The 18828-nt window shown below is 31.5% G+C and overlaps 2 protein-coding genes across 4 annotated transcripts; both read left to right on the forward strand.

The window, feature by feature from the left end:
• The first annotated feature begins 2362 nt into the window (after positions 1 to 2362).
• Positions 2363 to 5641, forward strand: LOC112590299 (uncharacterized). 2 transcript variants are annotated; one of them, XR_003114110.1, is made up of 4 exons: positions 2363 to 2956; positions 3036 to 3359; positions 3717 to 3907; positions 5563 to 5641. XR_003114110.1 is itself a non-coding variant. In XM_025306372.1 (3 exons), exons 1-3 carry the CDS (start codon positions 2698 to 2700, stop codon positions 3740 to 3742), a joined length of 609 nt encoding a protein of 202 aa, XP_025162157.1. In that variant the 5' UTR covers positions 2363 to 2697; the 3' UTR covers positions 3743 to 4875. The 2 variants fall into 2 exon arrangements, 1 of the variants encoding a protein (XP_025162157.1); XM_025306372.1 differs by lacking the exon at positions 5563 to 5641 and having other exon boundaries at positions 3717 to 4875.
• Positions 5642 to 13655: 8014 nt separating this feature from the next.
• LOC112590298 (uncharacterized) lies at positions 13656 to 17129 on the forward strand. Of its 2 annotated transcripts, XR_003114109.1 has the most exons (4): positions 13656 to 14249; positions 14329 to 14652; positions 15010 to 15200; positions 16859 to 17129. XR_003114109.1 is itself a non-coding variant. In XM_025306371.1 (3 exons), the coding sequence occupies exons 1-3, from the start codon at positions 13991 to 13993 to the stop codon at positions 15033 to 15035; spliced, it is 609 nt and encodes a 202-aa protein (XP_025162156.1). In that variant the 5' UTR covers positions 13656 to 13990; the 3' UTR covers positions 15036 to 16168. The 2 variants fall into 2 exon arrangements, 1 of the variants encoding a protein (XP_025162156.1); XM_025306371.1 differs by lacking the exon at positions 16859 to 17129 and having other exon boundaries at positions 15010 to 16168.
• Positions 17130 to 18828: the final 1699 nt, after the last annotated feature.

The following is an 18828-nucleotide window of genomic DNA, read 5'->3' on the forward strand; positions in this document are numbered from 1 at the left end:
TTAGCAATTGCAATATATACACATATATATAAGATATTAATTATAAATATATGTTTTACATAAACAAAATAACATTTAAAGTAAATAAGACTTAAAGTATATGTGTATATATATATGTATACATATTTTATTCTTCTTATTCTCTAATCTTATTTGCTTTAAATGTTATTTTGTTTATGTAAAACATATATTTATAATTAATACCTTGATTTTAAAATTATGCAGTTTTGCGAATATATATATATATATATGTATATATATATATATATATAAATTGATATTAAATTGATGGTTTTTTATGTAATTGTATATGAATCCATACGTGACCACTGAAATTGTCTTTCATGTAATATTTTTGAGAAAAATAGAATACAATAGTTAAAAAATATGATTTTAACAATTTTTATAAATGAATTTTTTTTTATTTTTTATAAATGAATCAGAGAAAGCAAATTTTTTCCTTACATTGAAACAAACGACTTCTTATAGTACTATTGTTCCTCATTAAAATTAATTTTTATTTGTCAACGTGTTATTTCTTTTGTTTATAGTGAGAAGTTACGCATATTTTATATAGCATAGGAATATAGAATATATTTGGTCTGTTCTTTGTAGTTGCACTGTTGAACTGGCGCAATGAGTTAAAGTGAGACAAATATAAGTTTTCTCACTCTAGCTTGTTGCACCAGTTCAGCAGTGCAGCTACAAAGAACAGACCAATTAATTTTTTTACTTTATGCAACCAAATTTAACAATTATCTTTACATAATTTTTGCTGCGAATTTAGTCTTTTTATACATGAATGTTGTTGACAATGGTAATTGCAATAACACGCGTTTACATTTAAATTGATCATTAGATGTTTGCAAGTATCGATTCTACTACTTTTTTCTTTTGTGATTAATCGCTTTCTCTTGTGTAAATGCTGCCATAATGCAGTATGATAAGGCACAGTTGAATTTTGCTAATAAATAAATATATATATATTCTGTGAGCATAAAAAGGTATGAGTACTTTGACAATTCCTCATACACAACATATTTTTCCAAATTTTTTTATGCTTCTTTTCCTTCTTTATTTTTAATACATTACTTACTATTCCACAACATACAAATATTGTTGCCATGTATTTCTTCATTTGTACATCATTATATTAACATTAGTGCGAGTGGATTTGTGTGCATGTAAATACCACGTGATACTTTGAAGAAAATTATTTTTCAAAAGGGTTTACTGAGCAATGAGCTGAAGAAAATATATGTGAAGTATATTTTTCTTATTGTTTTATTATTGTGACATGAAATAATCATGAAAGAAAAGTTTAACATATCTGAAATATTGATAACATTTCTACTGTTTTAGGAGCATATGTTGCATACTGCAGAAACCAGTAATATAGTTTCAAAAAAAGAACAAGCAACCCATATGATATATAATATTGATAAAGACGAAACTATAAAATATGTAAGTATTACCATAATTTTGCATGGTGTGAATTTTGTTCGTGATTTTTGCATTCAATTTCTTAATCTTTAAGCATTACTTTATGCTACCTCTTAATTTTAAAATGGCATTAACATAATTATTTATATTTCAACTCTTAACAGAGTAATCCTTTTCCTTCTATGATCATGTACATAATATGGACAGACTGTATCAAAAAACTATATTTGTAAAAAATGAAAAAAATCGTATTTCTCTCCTCTGTGTGTGTGTGTGTGTGTGTCATTTGCTTATTGCAAAAAACCTGCAGTTATTGCTCTATTGGCTAATCTGAGCAGATTATGTATATATATGTAATTTTGTTTATGAAAATTAGGTTTATGAAAAAAAGGATTACATGTGCATGTGTTCAGATTTGATATTACAATTGTCTTTAAAAAAATTTTGCGATACAGAGTAAATATTATATTACAAATTGATTTTTGCATTATATTAAATAAATAATGAATGCTTGGGCAACTACTTGGGTGAGGAAGACCTTGCACTTTTTTAAGCAAGAAAATAAAATGCATGTTAGCACTTGTGTTTTCATGAAAATATACATAAATAAATCTAACATTGCATATAAAAATGGTATGTGTTCCTGATACATAATTTTAAAACTATCATATTTCTCCTTACAATAAAAAATAAAGCGGCATAATTCTTCTCTGAAAAATAAAGCGGACACAATTCTTCTCAATGGCGCTTCTATTTATTATCAATATCTTGCTTGTGCTAAATAAAACAGAGTATGCTTAGAAATTGTGTTTATGTAATATGTGCGTACAAGTTATGCATGATATTATCACTATGTAGCAAAATAATATCATGCACAACATTATGTAAAACATAACAATGTTATTGTTTAATTTAATGTAGGGTCATCGCTATGGCAGCCAACAGAAGGTCCTGATGTTGACGCTGTATAAAACGATGGGAAAGCGCGCGTATTCTTATTTACGTCAAATTTTTTCACATATGCCATCTATTCAAACGTTGCATTTAGCGCTTCAGAAAATACCAGTCTCCGCAGGTTTGAACACTTTTATTTTGAGACACTTGGAATCTATAGCTCCAAAGATGTCAGTGAAAAATTGAAAAGTGTGCATTCTTATGTGAAACGAGGTGTCTATTCAACCCAAGATCACATATGATAACCGTAAGGATATCATATGTGGACTTGAGGATTGGGGCAATAATCGCACCGGAAAGATGGCTGATCACGTTTTGGTATTTATGCTTCGCGGATTATACACGGGCTGGAAGATGCCCATTTCTTATAATTTTTGTTGCAAACAAACAAATACAGCGCAATTAGTGCGTTGTATTAAAGAACATGTTTCCAAAATTAACGATCTAGGCTTTCACATCGTTGCAACAGTTTGTGACCAGGGATCTTCGAACATGGCTGCAATAAAGAAACTGCTACTGCGTACGGACATGAAACGCAAGTCTTCTGAAAGAACTCAGAGTAAGCAATAACAATAAGTATGGTATTTTTATAACAGTGTATGTAAATAATTAATTTATATTCATTTCTTTTGTAAAAGATCAAACGTTTGAAGTGGGGCAATATGTAATTGTTCCCTTATATGACGGACCACATCTCATCAAAGGCGTGAGGAATAACTTATTAACAAAGAACTTAGCGATGAGCTGCGAGAATGGCGTACCAGCGAAAGTTGCATCGTGGGACATAATTAAGACTGCGTGGATTATGGACAGAGAGACACACAAAATTCGACCGCAATTAAAAAAAATTAAATGTGAGGACATTATGGAGGATAAAATTAAGAAAATGCGTGTGAAATATGCCGTTCAAGTGTTAAGTGGTACAATGGCAAGCTGCATTGAAACATTGGCCACATCAAATTGTAAGTATTATTATGTTAGAAAATACAGATAAATAAGTTTAAGGGCAATTTTCATAATCTCCGGTTAACTATAATTACCGGTTATTCTAATGGAATTGACCAATCGTATTTATCGTTGACCATTACTTACTAATCACGGTTGATCGACGATCACGATTGATTTTCCGATAAATTATCGATAGTTAAGACTACCCGGAGATTGCAAAAATTGGCCCTAAAACTTAGATTATCAATCTTTTTTTAACATTGAAATATATATGTCTTTTATTTATGTAAAATATAATTCATTTTATAGTAAAATAAGTTACATATGGCGTTAAAAAATTACTTAGAGAAAATTGTTGATCTTTGCAACAGATGACACAATTATTTATGTAACATAAAAATATATGTTACGAAATGTTGTTCGCCACGAAGACAAGGACTTAAAAATAGAGGAAAACGAAGGACTTGCCACCGCGGAAAGTGTTAACTTTTTCAACGACTTATTTGACAGTGTGAATGGAAGTGATAAAGAGTGTGTTGAAGACAATGACCTGCGACAAGCGGTGAGTGAAACAAGTGTTCACCATGTTTTCTGGGTAAGTGCAAAACGTATATTACGCGAAATGAAATATGTTGATAAGATTTCACGTGAAATTATTAAGAATGTGCCAACTGTTACAAACTGGAATTCACTATAGACGGGTTTCAAAAATTATGGGATATTTTACATTCACAATTTGGTTTTCATAAATTAAATGCTCGATATTGTAATCAAGATCCGCTAGAAAATTTTTTTGGTCAAATTAGAAGTCACGCGGTTCGTCATATTAACCCCACTCCTTCACAGTTTGAAGAGTCGTACATCACTCCATTACTAAGCAACATGAAGTCAGTATCTATAGTTGGCGGTAATTGCGAGGCCGTTGATGATAACTCTATGTTGTTATCATTAGAAGAGTGTTTGAAAGGTAACTTTTCAGACGTGGAAGTGCATGATGTCGCTCGCAATGACAACGGCGATGATGAAGTGCATGATTTTGTATCGAATAATACAGTAGATAATAGTATTTCCGCGTCATTTTCAGATTATTCTCGCGTAATGATAATTTCAATTCTAAAAAAAGTTAACAATTGCTCGGAATGCGAATTATATTTCAAAAATAGTGAATTTTTTGTTTGCGCGAAACAAATAGTCAATCGAGTTTTTAAATTGTTAAAAACAAGAAGTAATAGGCGAAACATTGCGCAAGATTTTATACAACATTTTAAAGAATGGAATAGGAATATGAGTTGGCATGAGTGTATTGAGCATAGTGATAAAATATTTGATATTATGATTCACGTAATTATTGTTCAATGTATTATTTGGTGGTGTAGAGACAAAAATTTTATGTTAAAAAACACTAATATTAATTCCTTAATGCGCGATGTAAAAATTAGTATAAAACAAAATAAACGAATGCGTGCGTTATTTAAAGAAAATAAATTGAAAAGAAAAGAGATGTTACAAGCGTATAAAGAGTCCATTCAAAATAGAAATAGATATTGTTAATATTTATTATTTTGTAATAATATTTTTCAATTCATTTTATTATCAAATTATTTTCAATATATAATATAATATAATATTTTTTGTTATTATATGTATGTTAGGGTATTGTAAGATTTAAAAAGAGAAATCCTCTATTTCTCTATCTATTATCTTTCTGTCTCTCTTCTTCTTGATCCTCTTCCTTTGTAAAAGAGGGATGTTCAGGATGTTAAGGTTCCGAGCGATTAATGTGTACTCTTCTATTATGAACAAGAATATAAGTATGTATATTTTAAATAAACAATAATACAATAGTATCCGACACCGCAACTTATATCAAATATATCTCTATACAAAAGCTTAACGCTCTACGACTCTTTCTTCGACTTGACTCTAATTTCTATTATTCGTCTCGACATTAATCGGCAAAAAGCTAAAGGCGAAAAGCCAAAGGCAAAAAAAGCTCCGTCTTTCTCCGTGCGTCTCCTTTTATCCTTTTCTCCATCCGTCGAATCTGATCTCTTAGGACCGGTCTTTCTCCCGTGGCTCCCCCGGAATAGACTGGTGCTGTCCTCCCTCGTCTGTATCTTACAGTATGAGTGCTTAGTTTAGCGAATGGGGCAGGTAGGATTCTTCTACTCTGGCTCTATCTGTCTGAAGCAGTCATATTTTCCCTTTCTCTGACAGATCGGGAAGGCATGCCTTCAGGTCGGAGGAGGAGGGGATGAGACTGGAGGAAAGATGTGACGTCTTTAGCCTAGCGCCGGACAGGTAGCATCTGAGAAGAATATTTAGGAGAATNATAAAGTTACATCTTATAGAAGCGTTAAATATCACGAAAATTGGAAGAATTGCAAAATGCATTTGAAACTGCAAAACAGTTAGTCGAGCAATGTTTGGATGCCGATGCATAAAAGCACGTATCTCAGGATGATTCTGAAAATCCTATAGGTATACAAAATATAGAAGCTAGTGAAGCAATGCAAGATTTTAGAGATCTCGGTGATAATTAGCTCAAAAATTAATGTACCTGAAATGATTGAAAAAATTGAAATACTGATCAGAAAAGAGTATTTGATAAAGTAATTAATACTGTAAGATCAAATAAAGTATTACGATTATATATTAGTGGAGAGGGTGGTACCGGGAAAAGTTTCATAATAAAAAACAATTAAAATGTTGGATAAGACAGAATCTTAATAAAGATACTGCTGTAGCAGCACCCACTGGTATAGCAGCGTTTAATATTGATGGTTTGACAATTCATAGATTACTTCAATTGCCTGTTGAACATGGTCATACTCCCAAGTATAAACGACTTTCCGATCATGTGCTGAAAGTTTTAAGAGCAGATCTAAAAAATGTTGTTCTTTTCATTATTGATGAAGTATCAATGATATCTAATTTAACTTTAATGTATATACATCTACGTTTATCTGAAATATTTGACACTAGTGATTGTAATGATGGTTGGTTTGGACAAAAACATATTCTTTGTTTGGAGATTTGCTTCTGTACACGAGGATTATGTTTTCGTACAATTATCAGATGCAAAAATTAATAAATACCTTAGTTCTTTAGGTACTGTTAATTTATGGGCTACGTTATTTGACTATGACGAATTAACAATCAATATACGTCAACAAGGAGACACATCTTACCATGATTTATTGTCCAAAATTCGAATTGGTTTACTGACAAAGTCTAATTCTAAGATTCTTGAGAATAGGAAAATATCATTCAAAGGTATTTCATTTGAGTCTAGATTAAATGAATTATGTAATTTTATTAATGATTTGCCACCGGACACCGTATGTTTGTTGCCTACTTGTCACATGTGCAACGTTCTGAACGATGCAATGTTACATCGTATATCTTCAAAAGAAATATTATTAATTGCTGAAGATATTATTGAATGTATTCCATATTTAAAAAAAAATATTAAAGTTATCGTCAGATAATGATGATAATAATTCTAGGACAGCTGGCCTTTCACAGAAAATTGTTATTAAAATTGGAGCAAAAATTATGATACGGCGTAATATTGATGCGAGTTTGGGTCTTGTAAATGGTACAATTGCTACAGTTATTTCAATTGTAGAAAATAAATTGACCAACGATATAGAAAAAATAAAAATTCTTTTACCGTCAGGTATGGAATATTTTTCATTGAAAGAGTAAGTGTTAAATTTGAAGTGATGGATAGATTCTAATGACATATGTCATTAGAAAACAATTTCCACTATCTCTAAGTTATGGAATTACCATTCATAAAAGTCAAGGACTGAGTCTGCAGAATGCTATCATGGATATAGATAACTCTGTATTTAATTGTGGTCAAGTTTATGTTGGATTATCACGAGTAACATCTATAAAGGGATTGTATTTAATTAACTATGACTCTTCATCAGTAAAAGCTAGTGAAGAAGCTATTATTGAATATAATCGGTTAAAAAAATGTATAAAACAGAGGAAGCAATGATTACTATTTCAAAACAGCGTCATCGTAAAGTAAAAGATGTCTTGTGGACATTGCCAAAGATAGTTTCTTCTGTTCAAGAGCCGTATCAAGAAACTAGACAAAATTTTACATGGGTTATAAATGGTTTTCAAAATAAGATTCAAAAGATAAGGTTTCATGTTATGCAAATGCAGTATTACAATGTTTATTACATTTAAATGATATTAGAAAACAATTGTTCATTTCTGATAAACTAAATGTTCTAGGTAAATTAGCATATCGATATGAAAATGGAGTAGCTAAATTAAATACATATGCGATACGGCGATGTTTAGGAGAGTATTTTTCCAGTAACAAAACGAGATGCATCCGAATTTCTTATAGCTCTTTGTACCAAATATGACTATATAAAATGTTTACTAGAATAAAAGGTAAATACTATAAGTCGGTGCAAATCCTGTGTTAATGTAAAATGTACTACAAATAATAACATAATTATTTCAATTTTTATTAATGATTTGAAAAAGAAAAGTTATAAGCTTCAAGATTTTATAAATGCCACGTTTTCACATTGGCATCAATCGTTTAATGAATTATGTGGATGTTGTACACAAAGTGATATGTTGGTTAAAAATGAATTAATATTAACTAAAAAAATAATTGTTATACGTATATTTTCATTACAGGATGGAAAATTAATGAAAATACATAATATTAATTTATGTACTGTTCCAACAACTAAAATATTAATAAATAGGCAATTTTATAAGGTCATGAATATCATATTTCACCATGGATCAAGTATCGATAATGGTCATTATACAAGTATATGTAGAGAGGGTACTTCTAATGTGTGGATCGAAGCTGACGATATGCAAATTAAAAAGAGGCGAAGGCCAAAAGGTTCTAAGGACATTTATATACTTTTTTTGCAGAAAGTTAATATTGAATAATAATTTTCTTCTAACAAATTGTAAATAAATATATAAATATAGTAAATAACATGTTATAATAAGATTAGGAAGAACGACCGCCGTATACTGTTGTATATCAATAAAATACGACGGGGGTGGCGGTGAGACTTTTTATTTTCGTGGCAATTAATTGCTAGAAAAATACGATATAATAAAAAATTGGGATGTCCATTTAAGACCAAGGTTAAATTCATAACGTTAGTAAATAGATTCTTTGAAGCCCTACAACTTTTGTCTGAAATATTTATCTCTAAAATGTTCTATTTCCGAAATGAAAGGGCTGTACGAGTGGTCTGAATCATTCTGTATATATAATAATTTATACGCGTATAATATATTAACACGTTTTCAATATTTATTATCTTATACAGGAACTTAATACCTCGCCTGTAATAAAATTGGATATCTGAGGTATATAGTCATCGACAAGTTTCAAAGTCTGCAAAAAACAGTAAATACTATATAATAATAATATATAATATATAAGTGAATATTATAATCCGTAACCTTTGAATCTGCATCTGCTTCTGTATAATCAATTGCAGTAGTAAACATTACATTTGTTGTATTATTATCTAAAAATAAATACAATTCGTTAATTATATTATAAAGATTCAATTTGTTTTAGTGTAATATAAATAAAATATACTAACATCAAAGCTGAATCTGTATCATTCAAAGGATCAGATATATCCATCCATTACTTGCATTTATTCCTATTTTCTCAGTCATAACATCTGTTGTGTTATGACTGTGTTCGACAATCTTATCGTGTGAAATATTGTAACATGTTTTAGCCTTAGAGAAATTTTTGTAATTATTAGTATCTGATATACAGTAACTAATGCATTTAAAACTTCGTTCTGTATGCCAGATCCAGGAATTACTCTAACTATAAGAATAAGATTATAAGTTAATTACATACAAATAATATTAATGAATAAACGCATAAATCCTATTGTTTAGGAGTGAGTGTGCATGGACGTCCTAGAGACGCGAGCGGAGCCCGCCTGTCATGCATGGCGGGCGGCATGGGTTTCCGGCGCCGGCTTACTCGAAGTCGGCGTAGCGGTCTCGTTCGGCGAGTAGCTCCCACCGTGGCTGCTACGAGGCGCGCCACCCGACTCCGCAACCCGCGGGCAAAAATCCGCCGGCCGGGTATATCACCCAGCGCAACGGCCGGCGCGGCGCCTTCGCATGGCCCAGGGTGTCCAGACTGCCGCTATTTAGCGGGTGACGGAAGTGGCATTAGTTCACTCCGGACTTGGGTACACAGGCCGAGGGCAGTGCGATCGCTCCCACACATATATCACTCGCCATATTGACATACACGTACACACATGTACATGTACATACACGTACATGACATACACATACACATACAAGAGATCTCTTGAGACTTTGTGCTGACTTCTGCAAAGAAAGAGAAGATACTTTTATTTATATTATTAAATATTTAAAAATACATATATATATATTATTATTAAGTTTTTTTTATTAACAATAATTTAATAACATTAGTAATAAGTTTAGATTTTTAAGATAGTAGTAAGATAACCTAGATTTTTAAGATAGTAATATTTCTTTTATTATTAAATAATTTATTACAAGGTAAGTGCTTAAATTATAATAAAGCATTGAAGTTTTAGGAACATCAAGATGGTTTGGAAGTGCTGTGTGCCACAATGCACATCTAAGACAGCAATACCAGTCCATCGATTCCCCATGGATCGCTGCAGAGCTGAACACTGGTTAACAATCATTGGCAAAACCGAATTGATCGGTGAGTAATGAACAGAAATAGATAAAATAGTATAATCATAATAATATTGTCATAAATATAGTCATAATATGATTAACATGTAGCATTATTTACATTAAGCAAAAAAAGCAATTTATTTTGTGTTTTACTTGTTACGGTCATTATCTTACTTCTTGATTATTATTTATTATCATGCAATGATATAACAGTACGCAATATTAATTATTATTGCGCCAAAAGAAGTGCTGGCAAAGTTGAGAATTTGTACGGAACATTTCTCTGAAGAGATGGTATTGCCTTATGGTCCAATACGACGTTTGAACGATAACGCAGTACCATCATTAAAATTAAATTCTTGTTATGTAGAACAGAATGTTCCTGTTATTAATAATTTAGAAGATCATGTTCACTTAATAGAAAATGTTCCAAATATCTCTAACTTTGTGCCAGTGCCCATGAACATGGGCGAAGATGTAGATATATTAAGAAATACCAACAATAAAGGACTGAAAAGAAAATAAGGACCCAAAGGAAGATGCTGCATAAGAAGGAAAACATAATTAGAAGACAACGTCAAGAAATCCACAGGATCCGTCGAAGGAATAAGTGGGAAGACGTAATGGAGGACATGACAACAACGCAGAAATTATTCTTCGAAATGCTGATAATAAACGCCAAACATGCACCACAGGTATGTTTTGTATGTTAATTTGTATACAATTATGAGTGTATATGTACACTTAGTTTTCTTTGTGTTGATGTTATTAAGTATATGAATTTACAGAAAATATGATAATTTTACTACTTTTTCTATTTATTTATATATTTATAGACATTAAATCAAAGAAACAATACACATAAAGCATATATATGAATTACAATATTAATGCATTTTTTACTGTATAAAAATATCAGTAGCAAAATGCATCTAAATCAGTACATTTTATTAATTTCTTAAAATACTAATATTGAAACTTTTAGTTATAAATATATGTGCATGCAACACATAAGTATATATCTTGCTTAAAAGTGTAATTATTGCTATTTAAGATTAAAAGTAATGAGAATGTAAATACAAATTCAGTACATGAGAATGTACAAATTCAATACATGTGTTGCTACTTGGCATTTTCCTTTTTATGTACAAATATATTTTTATTTGCTTAATTAATTTAATATGTAGTATTAATTGTATTATACTAAAAGGGACTTCGAATTATTAGCAATTGCAATATATACACATATATATAAGATATTAATTATAAATATATGTTTTACATAAACAAAATAACATTTAAAGTAAATAAGACTTAAAGTATATGTGTATATATATATGTATACATATTTTATTCTTCTTATTCTCTAATCTTATTTGCTTTAAATGTTATTTTGTTTATGTAAAACATATATTTATAATTAATACCTTGATTTTAAAATTATGCAGTTTTGCGAATATATATATATATATATGTATATATATATATATATATAAATTGATATTAAATTGATGGTTTTTTATGTAATTGTATATGAATCCATACGTGACCACTGAAATTGTCTTTCATGTAATATTTTTGAGAAAAATAGAATACAATAGTTAAAAAATATGATTTTAACAATTTTTATAAATGAATTTTTTTTTATTTTTTATAAATGAATCAGAGAAAGCAAATTTTTTCCTTACATTGAAACAAACGACTTCTTATAGTACTATTGTTCCTCATTAAAATTAATTTTTATTTGTCAACGTGTTATTTCTTTTGTTTATAGTGAGAAGTTACGCATATTTTATATAGCATAGGAATATAGAATATATTTGGTCTGTTCTTTGTAGTTGCACTGTTGAACTGGCGCAATGAGTTAAAGTGAGACAAATATAAGTTTTCTCACTCTAGCTTGTTGCACCAGTTCAGCAGTGCAGCTACAAAGAACAGACCAATTAATTTTTTTACTTTATGCAACCAAATTTAACAATTATCTTTACATAATTTTTGCTGCGAATTTAGTCTTTTTATACATGAATGTTGTTGACAATGGTAATTGCAATAACACGCGTTTACATTTAAATTGATCATTAGATGTTTGCAAGTATCGATTCTACTACTTTTTTCTTTTGTGATTAATCGCTTTCTCTTGTGTAAATGCTGCCATAATGCAGTATGATAAGGCACAGTTGAATTTTGCTAATAAATAAATATATATATATTCTGTGAGCATAAAAAGGTATGAGTACTTTGACAATTCCTCATACACAACATATTTTTCCAAATTTTTTTATGCTTCTTTTCCTTCTTTATTTTTAATACATTACTTACTATTCCACAACATACAAATATTGTTGCCATGTATTTCTTCATTTGTACATCATTATATTAACATTAGTGCGAGTGGATTTGTGTGCATGTAAATACCACGTGATACTTTGAAGAAAATTATTTTTCAAAAGGGTTTACTGAGCAATGAGCTGAAGAAAATATATGTGAAGTATATTTTTCTTATTGTTTTATTATTGTGACATGAAATAATCATGAAAGAAAAGTTTAACATATCTGAAATATTGATAACATTTCTACTGTTTTAGGAGCATATGTTGCATACTGCAGAAACCAGTAATATAGTTTCAAAAAAAGAACAAGCAACCCATATGATATATAATATTGATAAAGACGAAACTATAAAATATGTAAGTATTACCATAATTTTGCATGGTGTGAATTTTGTTCGTGATTTTTGCATTCAATTTCTTAATCTTTAAGCATTACTTTATGCTACCTCTTAATTTTAAAATGGCATTAACATAATTATTTATATTTCAACTCTTAACAGAGTAATCCTTTTCCTTCTATGATCATGTACATAATATGGACAGACTGTATCAAAAAACTATATTTGTAAAAAATGAAAAAAATCGTATTTCTCTCCTCTGTGTGTGTGTGTGTGTGTGTGTCATTTGCTTATTGCAAAAAACCTGCAGTTATTGCTCTATTGGCTAATCTGAGCAGATTATGTATATATATGTAATTTTGTTTATGAAAATTAGGTTTATGAAAAAAAGGATTACATGTGCATGTGTTCAGATTTGATATTACAATTGTCTTTAAAAAAATTTTGCGATACAGAGTAAATATTATATTACAAATTGATTTTTGCATTATATTAAATAAATAATGAATGCTTGGGCAACTACTTGGGTGAGGAAGACCTTGCACTTTTTTAAGCAAGAAAATAAAATGCATGTTAGCACTTGTGTTTTCATGAAAATATACATAAATAAATCTAACATTGCATATAAAAATGGTATGTGTTCCTGATACATAATTTTAAAACTATCATATTTCTCCTTACAATAAAAAATAAAGCGGCATAATTCTTCTCTGAAAAATAAAGCGGACACAATTCTTCTCAATGGCGCTTCTATTTATTATCAATATCTTGCTTGTGCTAAATAAAACAGAGTATGCTTAGAAATTGTGTTTATGTAATATGTGCGTACAAGTTATGCATGATATTATCACTATGTAGCAAAATAATATCATGCACAACATTATGTAAAACATAACAATGTTATTGTTTAATTTAATGTAGGGTCATCGCTATGGCAGCCAACAGAAGGTCCTGATGTTGACGCTGTATAAAACGATGGGAAAGCGCGCGTATTCTTATTTACGTCAAATTTTTTCACATATGCCATCTATTCAAACGTTGCATTTAGCGCTTCAGAAAATACCAGTCTCCGCAGGTTTGAACACTTTTATTTTGAGACACTTGGAATCTATAGCTCCAAAGATGTCAGTGAAAAATTGAAAAGTGTGCATTCTTATGTGAAACGAGGTGTCTATTCAACCCAAGATCACATATGATAACCGTAAGGATATCATATGTGGACTTGAGGATTGGGGCAATAATCGCACCGGAAAGATGGCTGATCACGTTTTGGTATTTATGCTTCGCGGATTATACACGGGCTGGAAGATGCCCATTTCTTATAATTTTTGTTGCAAACAAACAAATACAGCGCAATTAGTGCGTTGTATTAAAGAACATGTTTCCAAAATTAACGATCTAGGCTTTCACATCGTTGCAACAGTTTGTGACCAGGGATCTTCGAACATGGCTGCAATAAAGAAACTGCTACTGCGTACGGACATGAAACGCAAGTCTTCTGAAAGAACTCAGAGTAAGCAATAACAATAAGTATGGTATTTTTATAACAGTGTATGTAAATAATTAATTTATATTCATTTCTTTTGTAAAAGATCAAACGTTTGAAGTGGGGCAATATGTAATTGTTCCCTTATATGACGGACCACATCTCATCAAAGGCGTGAGGAATAACTTATTAACAAAGAACTTAGCGATGAGCTGCGAGAATGGCGTACCAGCGAAAGTTGCATCGTGGGACATAATTAAGACTGCGTGGATTATGGACAGAGAGACACACAAAATTCGACCGCAATTAAAAAAAATTAAATGTGAGGACATTATGGAGGATAAAATTAAGAAAATGCGTGTGAAATATGCCGTTCAAGTGTTAAGTGGTACAATGGCAAGCTGCATTGAAACATTGGCCACATCAAATTGTAAGTATTATTATGTTAGAAAATACAGATAAATAAGTTTAAGGGCAATTTTCATAATCTCCGGTTAACTATAATTACCGGTTATTCTAATGGAATTGACCAATCGTATTTATCGTTGACCATTACTTACTAATCACGGTTGATCGACGATCACGATTGATTTTCCGATAAATTATCGATAGTTAAGACTACCCGGAGATTGCAAAAATTGGCCCTAAAACTTAGATTATCAATCTTTTTTTAACATTGAAATATATATGTCTTTTATTTATGTAAAATATAATTCATTTTATAGTAAAATAAGTTACATATGGCGTTAAAAAATTACTTAGAGAAAATTGTTGATCTTTGCAACAGATGACACAATTATTTATGTAACATAAAAATATATGTTACGAAATGTTGTTCGCCACGAAGACAAGGACTTAAAAATAGAGGAAAACGAAGGACTTGCCACCGCGGAAAGTGTTAACTTTTTCAACGACTTATTTGACAGTGTGAATGGAAGTGATAAAGAGTGTGTTGAAGACAATGACCTGCGACAAGCGGTGAGTGAAACAAGTGTTCACCATGTTTTCTGGGTAAGTGCAAAACGTATATTACGCGAAATGAAATATGTTGATAAGATTTCACGTGAAATTATTAAGAATGTGCCAACTGTTACAAACTGGAATTCACTATAGACGGGTTTCAAAAATTATGGGATATTTTACATTCACAATTTGGTTTTCATAAATTAAATGCTCGATATTGTAATCAAGATCCGCTAGAAAATTTTTTTGGTCAAATTAGAAGTCACGCGGTTCGTCATATTAACCCCACTCCTTCACAGTTTGAAGAGTCGTACATCACTCCATTACTAAGCAACATGAAGTCAGTATCTATAGTTGGCGGTAATTGCGAGGCCGTTGATGATAACTCTATGTTGTTATCATTAGAAGAGTGTTTGAAAGGTAACTTTTCAGACGTGGAAGTGCATGATGTCGCTCGCAATGACAACGGCGATGATGAAGTGCATGATTTTGTATCGAATAATACAGTAGATAATAGTATTTCCGCGTCATTTTCAGATTATTCTCGCGTAATGATAATTTCAATTCTAAAAAAAGTTAACAATTGCTCGGAATGCGAATTATATTTCAAAAATAGTGAATTTTTTGTTTGCGCGAAACAAATAGTCAATCGAGTTTTTAAATTGTTAAAAACAAGAAGTAATAGGCGAAACATTGCGCAAGATTTTATACAACATTTTAAAGAATGGAATAGGAATATGAGTTGGCATGAGTGTATTGAGCATAGTGATAAAATATTTGATATTATGATTCACGTAATTATTGTTCAATGTATTATTTGGTGGTGTAGAGACAAAAATTTTATGTTAAAAAACACTAATATTAATTCCTTAATGCGCGATGTAAAAATTAGTATAAAACAAAATAAACGAATGCGTGCGTTATTTAAAGAAAATAAATTGAAAAGAAAAGAGATGTTACAAGCGTATAAAGAGTCCATTCAAAATAGAAATAGATATTGTTAATATTTATTATTTTGTAATTAATATTTTTCAATTCATTTTATTATCAAATTATTTTCAATATATAATATAATATAATATTTTTTGTATTATATGTATGTTAGGGTATTGTAAGATTTAAAAAGAGAAATCCTCTATTTCTCTATTCTATTATCTTTCTGTCTCTCTTCTTCTTGATCCTCTTCCTTTGTAAAAGAGGGATGTTCAGGATGTTAAGGTTCCGAGCGATTAATGTGTACTCTTCTTATTATGAACAAGAATATAAGTATGTATATTTTAAATAAACAATAATACAATAGTATCCGACACCGCAACTTATATCAAATATATCTCTATACAAAAGCTTAACGCTCTACGACTCTTTCTTCGACTTGACTCTAATTTCTATTATTCGTCTCGACATTAATCGGCAAAAAGCTAAAGGCGAAAAGCCAAAGGCAAAAAAAGCTCCGTCTTTCTCCGTGCGTCTCCTTTTATCCTTTTCTCCATCCGTCGAATCTGATCTCTTAGGACCGGTCTTTCTCCCGTGGCTCCCCCCGGAATAGACTGGTGCTGTCCTCCCTCGTCTGTATCTTACAGTATGAGTGCTTAGTTTAGCGAATGGGGCAGGTAGGATTCTTCTACTCTGGCTCTATCTGTCTGAAGCAGTCATATTTTCCCTTTCTCTGACAGATCGGGAAGGCATGCCTTCAGGTCGGAGGAGGAGGGGATGAGACTGGAGGAAAGATGTGACGTCTTTAGCCTAGCGCCGGACAGGTAGCATCTGAGAAGAATATTTAGGAGAATGAATGATGGACACTACTCCAACCTCCAACTCAGGAAGCCATGCTTTTTATACGGAAGGCATGCCCTGAGGACGAGAGGCGAAGTATTGCTCTTCGGCGGAGAGAGTTGTCCTTGAATGGATTGTATGATTTTATGTATGTATAGATGTATTGTTTAACTGTGACACATCTTCATTTGTTATGTTATAGCGTATCATTATATTACATGTAAAATTATTATCACATTTATATATTGTTTGTATATTTTTGTAGTATGGATGGATATTTATTGATGCTGGTGGTTTTAGGCTGCGTTCAGGGAGACTATTAGAACTATCAGCATCATTCTATCCTTGTACATCTAATGAACAATAAAGATAGAATGACGCTAAGAACGCTATTGCGTCTCCCTGATCGTATCTTTAGCATCAAAATTTTTTAACCACACCAGGTACACTAAAAATGTGTTCCTGACAGTCCGCAGTCTGTAAGTGGGACGGAAAAACTTTGATGCTTTATTATATAAAAATTAAACTTTTTTTTATTAATATTAGAACCCTTCACAATAATTTGTACTATTTATATTAATAAAGCTAAGCATGTAAAAATGTGACTTTACCACTTTATTCATTATAATTGTGTTACAGCAAAATATATTGTATATCTTTATTATATAATTTTTATAAGTTATGCGCGTATTATAAGTCATGTATAATATGTTATTAATATATGTATGTCATTATATATAATATATGTATACACATCTATTGGGTAATAAATATTTTATATTTGTTTGTAATGAAATGAATGTCGTATGTATGTACGCTTGTGCGTATTGGATTGTGTAAGAAGCAATTTCAAATTTTTTGGGTAAAATTATTTTTTTAGGTTTTAACATGTCATATTTTATATCATTATCATTGTACGGAAATGAAAAGTGACGATAGATTATAATCACTTTTAACTTTCACAAAATGATAATAACAAAAAATAACACATGTTAACAACACAAAAATACAAATCTTACCGAAAATATCTCAAACAACTTCTTACATCATTCAATGCACACGAGCGTATACATATACGACACGCAACGCGTGAGACACATATACGCACTCATATGCGCACTTATAACATGTACACACACACACACACACACACACACACACACACACACACACACACACACACACACACACTACACATATACACACGTACACATACATACGCGACTGATTCGAATATAGCGGGTATCTCTACTCCTCGTGACGTCACTCATTTTAGTTCGGCCCTTTCCTGGGTACGCACCATGGTGGCGCTGAAATGCGTCACCCATTTTTTAAGAGGCGAGTTTGCACCCCCTAGCATGGCCCAACGCCGATTGTGGCAATCCCTGGTGTTAGGTTTGTGCGACTTATAGCGCCCGTCTTTACCAACGTTTTCTCTAGACTCTCCTAGAGCACTTTTCGCGCATAGTCAAGATTCAAACCAACGCAATGTATACTCTGCTGAGTTAATTGCGGTGCCAATAGACCCTGCTGAGTTGAGGCTTTATGGTGAATCGACTTTAGCTTAGAGTTCACCTCGTTGCCACGATTAAGGAGCGAACTTCGATCGCCTCCGTGTGGAACGAGTAACTCTCTATCTCCGAGCGTCCGTCGAAGACCACGGCTGTTAGGAACGGCGTTGCCTTCTCCTTGAGAGATTTGCGAACTCTCTCTTGCCTAGTATCCGTCTAGGATCTAGGTGCGTTCAGAAGCGACAAGGTCACTTCTTCGAGAACTCTGAGCTTTCTGCCCAAGCGTCTTCAAGGCCTTGACTAGTCGCCCCGGAGCAACTGAGTCATCTCTCGGGCGACACGAGCTCAGCGCGTTCTCT

The sequence above is a fragment of the Harpegnathos saltator genome, unplaced genomic scaffold (genome assembly GCF_003227715.2).
Source record: "Harpegnathos saltator strain DR-91 unplaced genomic scaffold, Hsal_v8.6 scaffold774, whole genome shotgun sequence".
In the NCBI taxonomy this organism is placed as follows: domain Eukaryota; kingdom Metazoa; phylum Arthropoda; class Insecta; order Hymenoptera; family Formicidae; genus Harpegnathos; species Harpegnathos saltator.

What these genes read in the sequence shown, in the direction of transcription:
- LOC112590299 (XM_025306372.1), top strand. Translation starts at nt 2,698, where the DNA reads ATGGCTGATCACGTTTTGGTATTTATGCTTCGCGGATTATACACGGGC. An exon ending in GTCTTCTGAAAGAACTCAGA is followed by an intron (nt 2,957 to 3,035) that starts GTAAGCAATAAC and finishes CTTTTGTAAAAG; the next exon opens with ATCAAACGTTTGAAGTGGGG. An exon ending in AACATTGGCCACATCAAATT is followed by an intron (nt 3,360 to 3,716) that starts GTAAGTATTATT and finishes TCTTTGCAACAG; the next exon opens with ATGACACAATTATTTATGTA.
- LOC112590298 (XM_025306371.1), top strand. Translation starts at nt 13,991, where the DNA reads ATGGCTGATCACGTTTTGGTATTTATGCTTCGCGGATTATACACGGGC. An exon ending in GTCTTCTGAAAGAACTCAGA is followed by an intron (nt 14,250 to 14,328) that starts GTAAGCAATAAC and finishes CTTTTGTAAAAG; the next exon opens with ATCAAACGTTTGAAGTGGGG. An exon ending in AACATTGGCCACATCAAATT is followed by an intron (nt 14,653 to 15,009) that starts GTAAGTATTATT and finishes TCTTTGCAACAG; the next exon opens with ATGACACAATTATTTATGTA.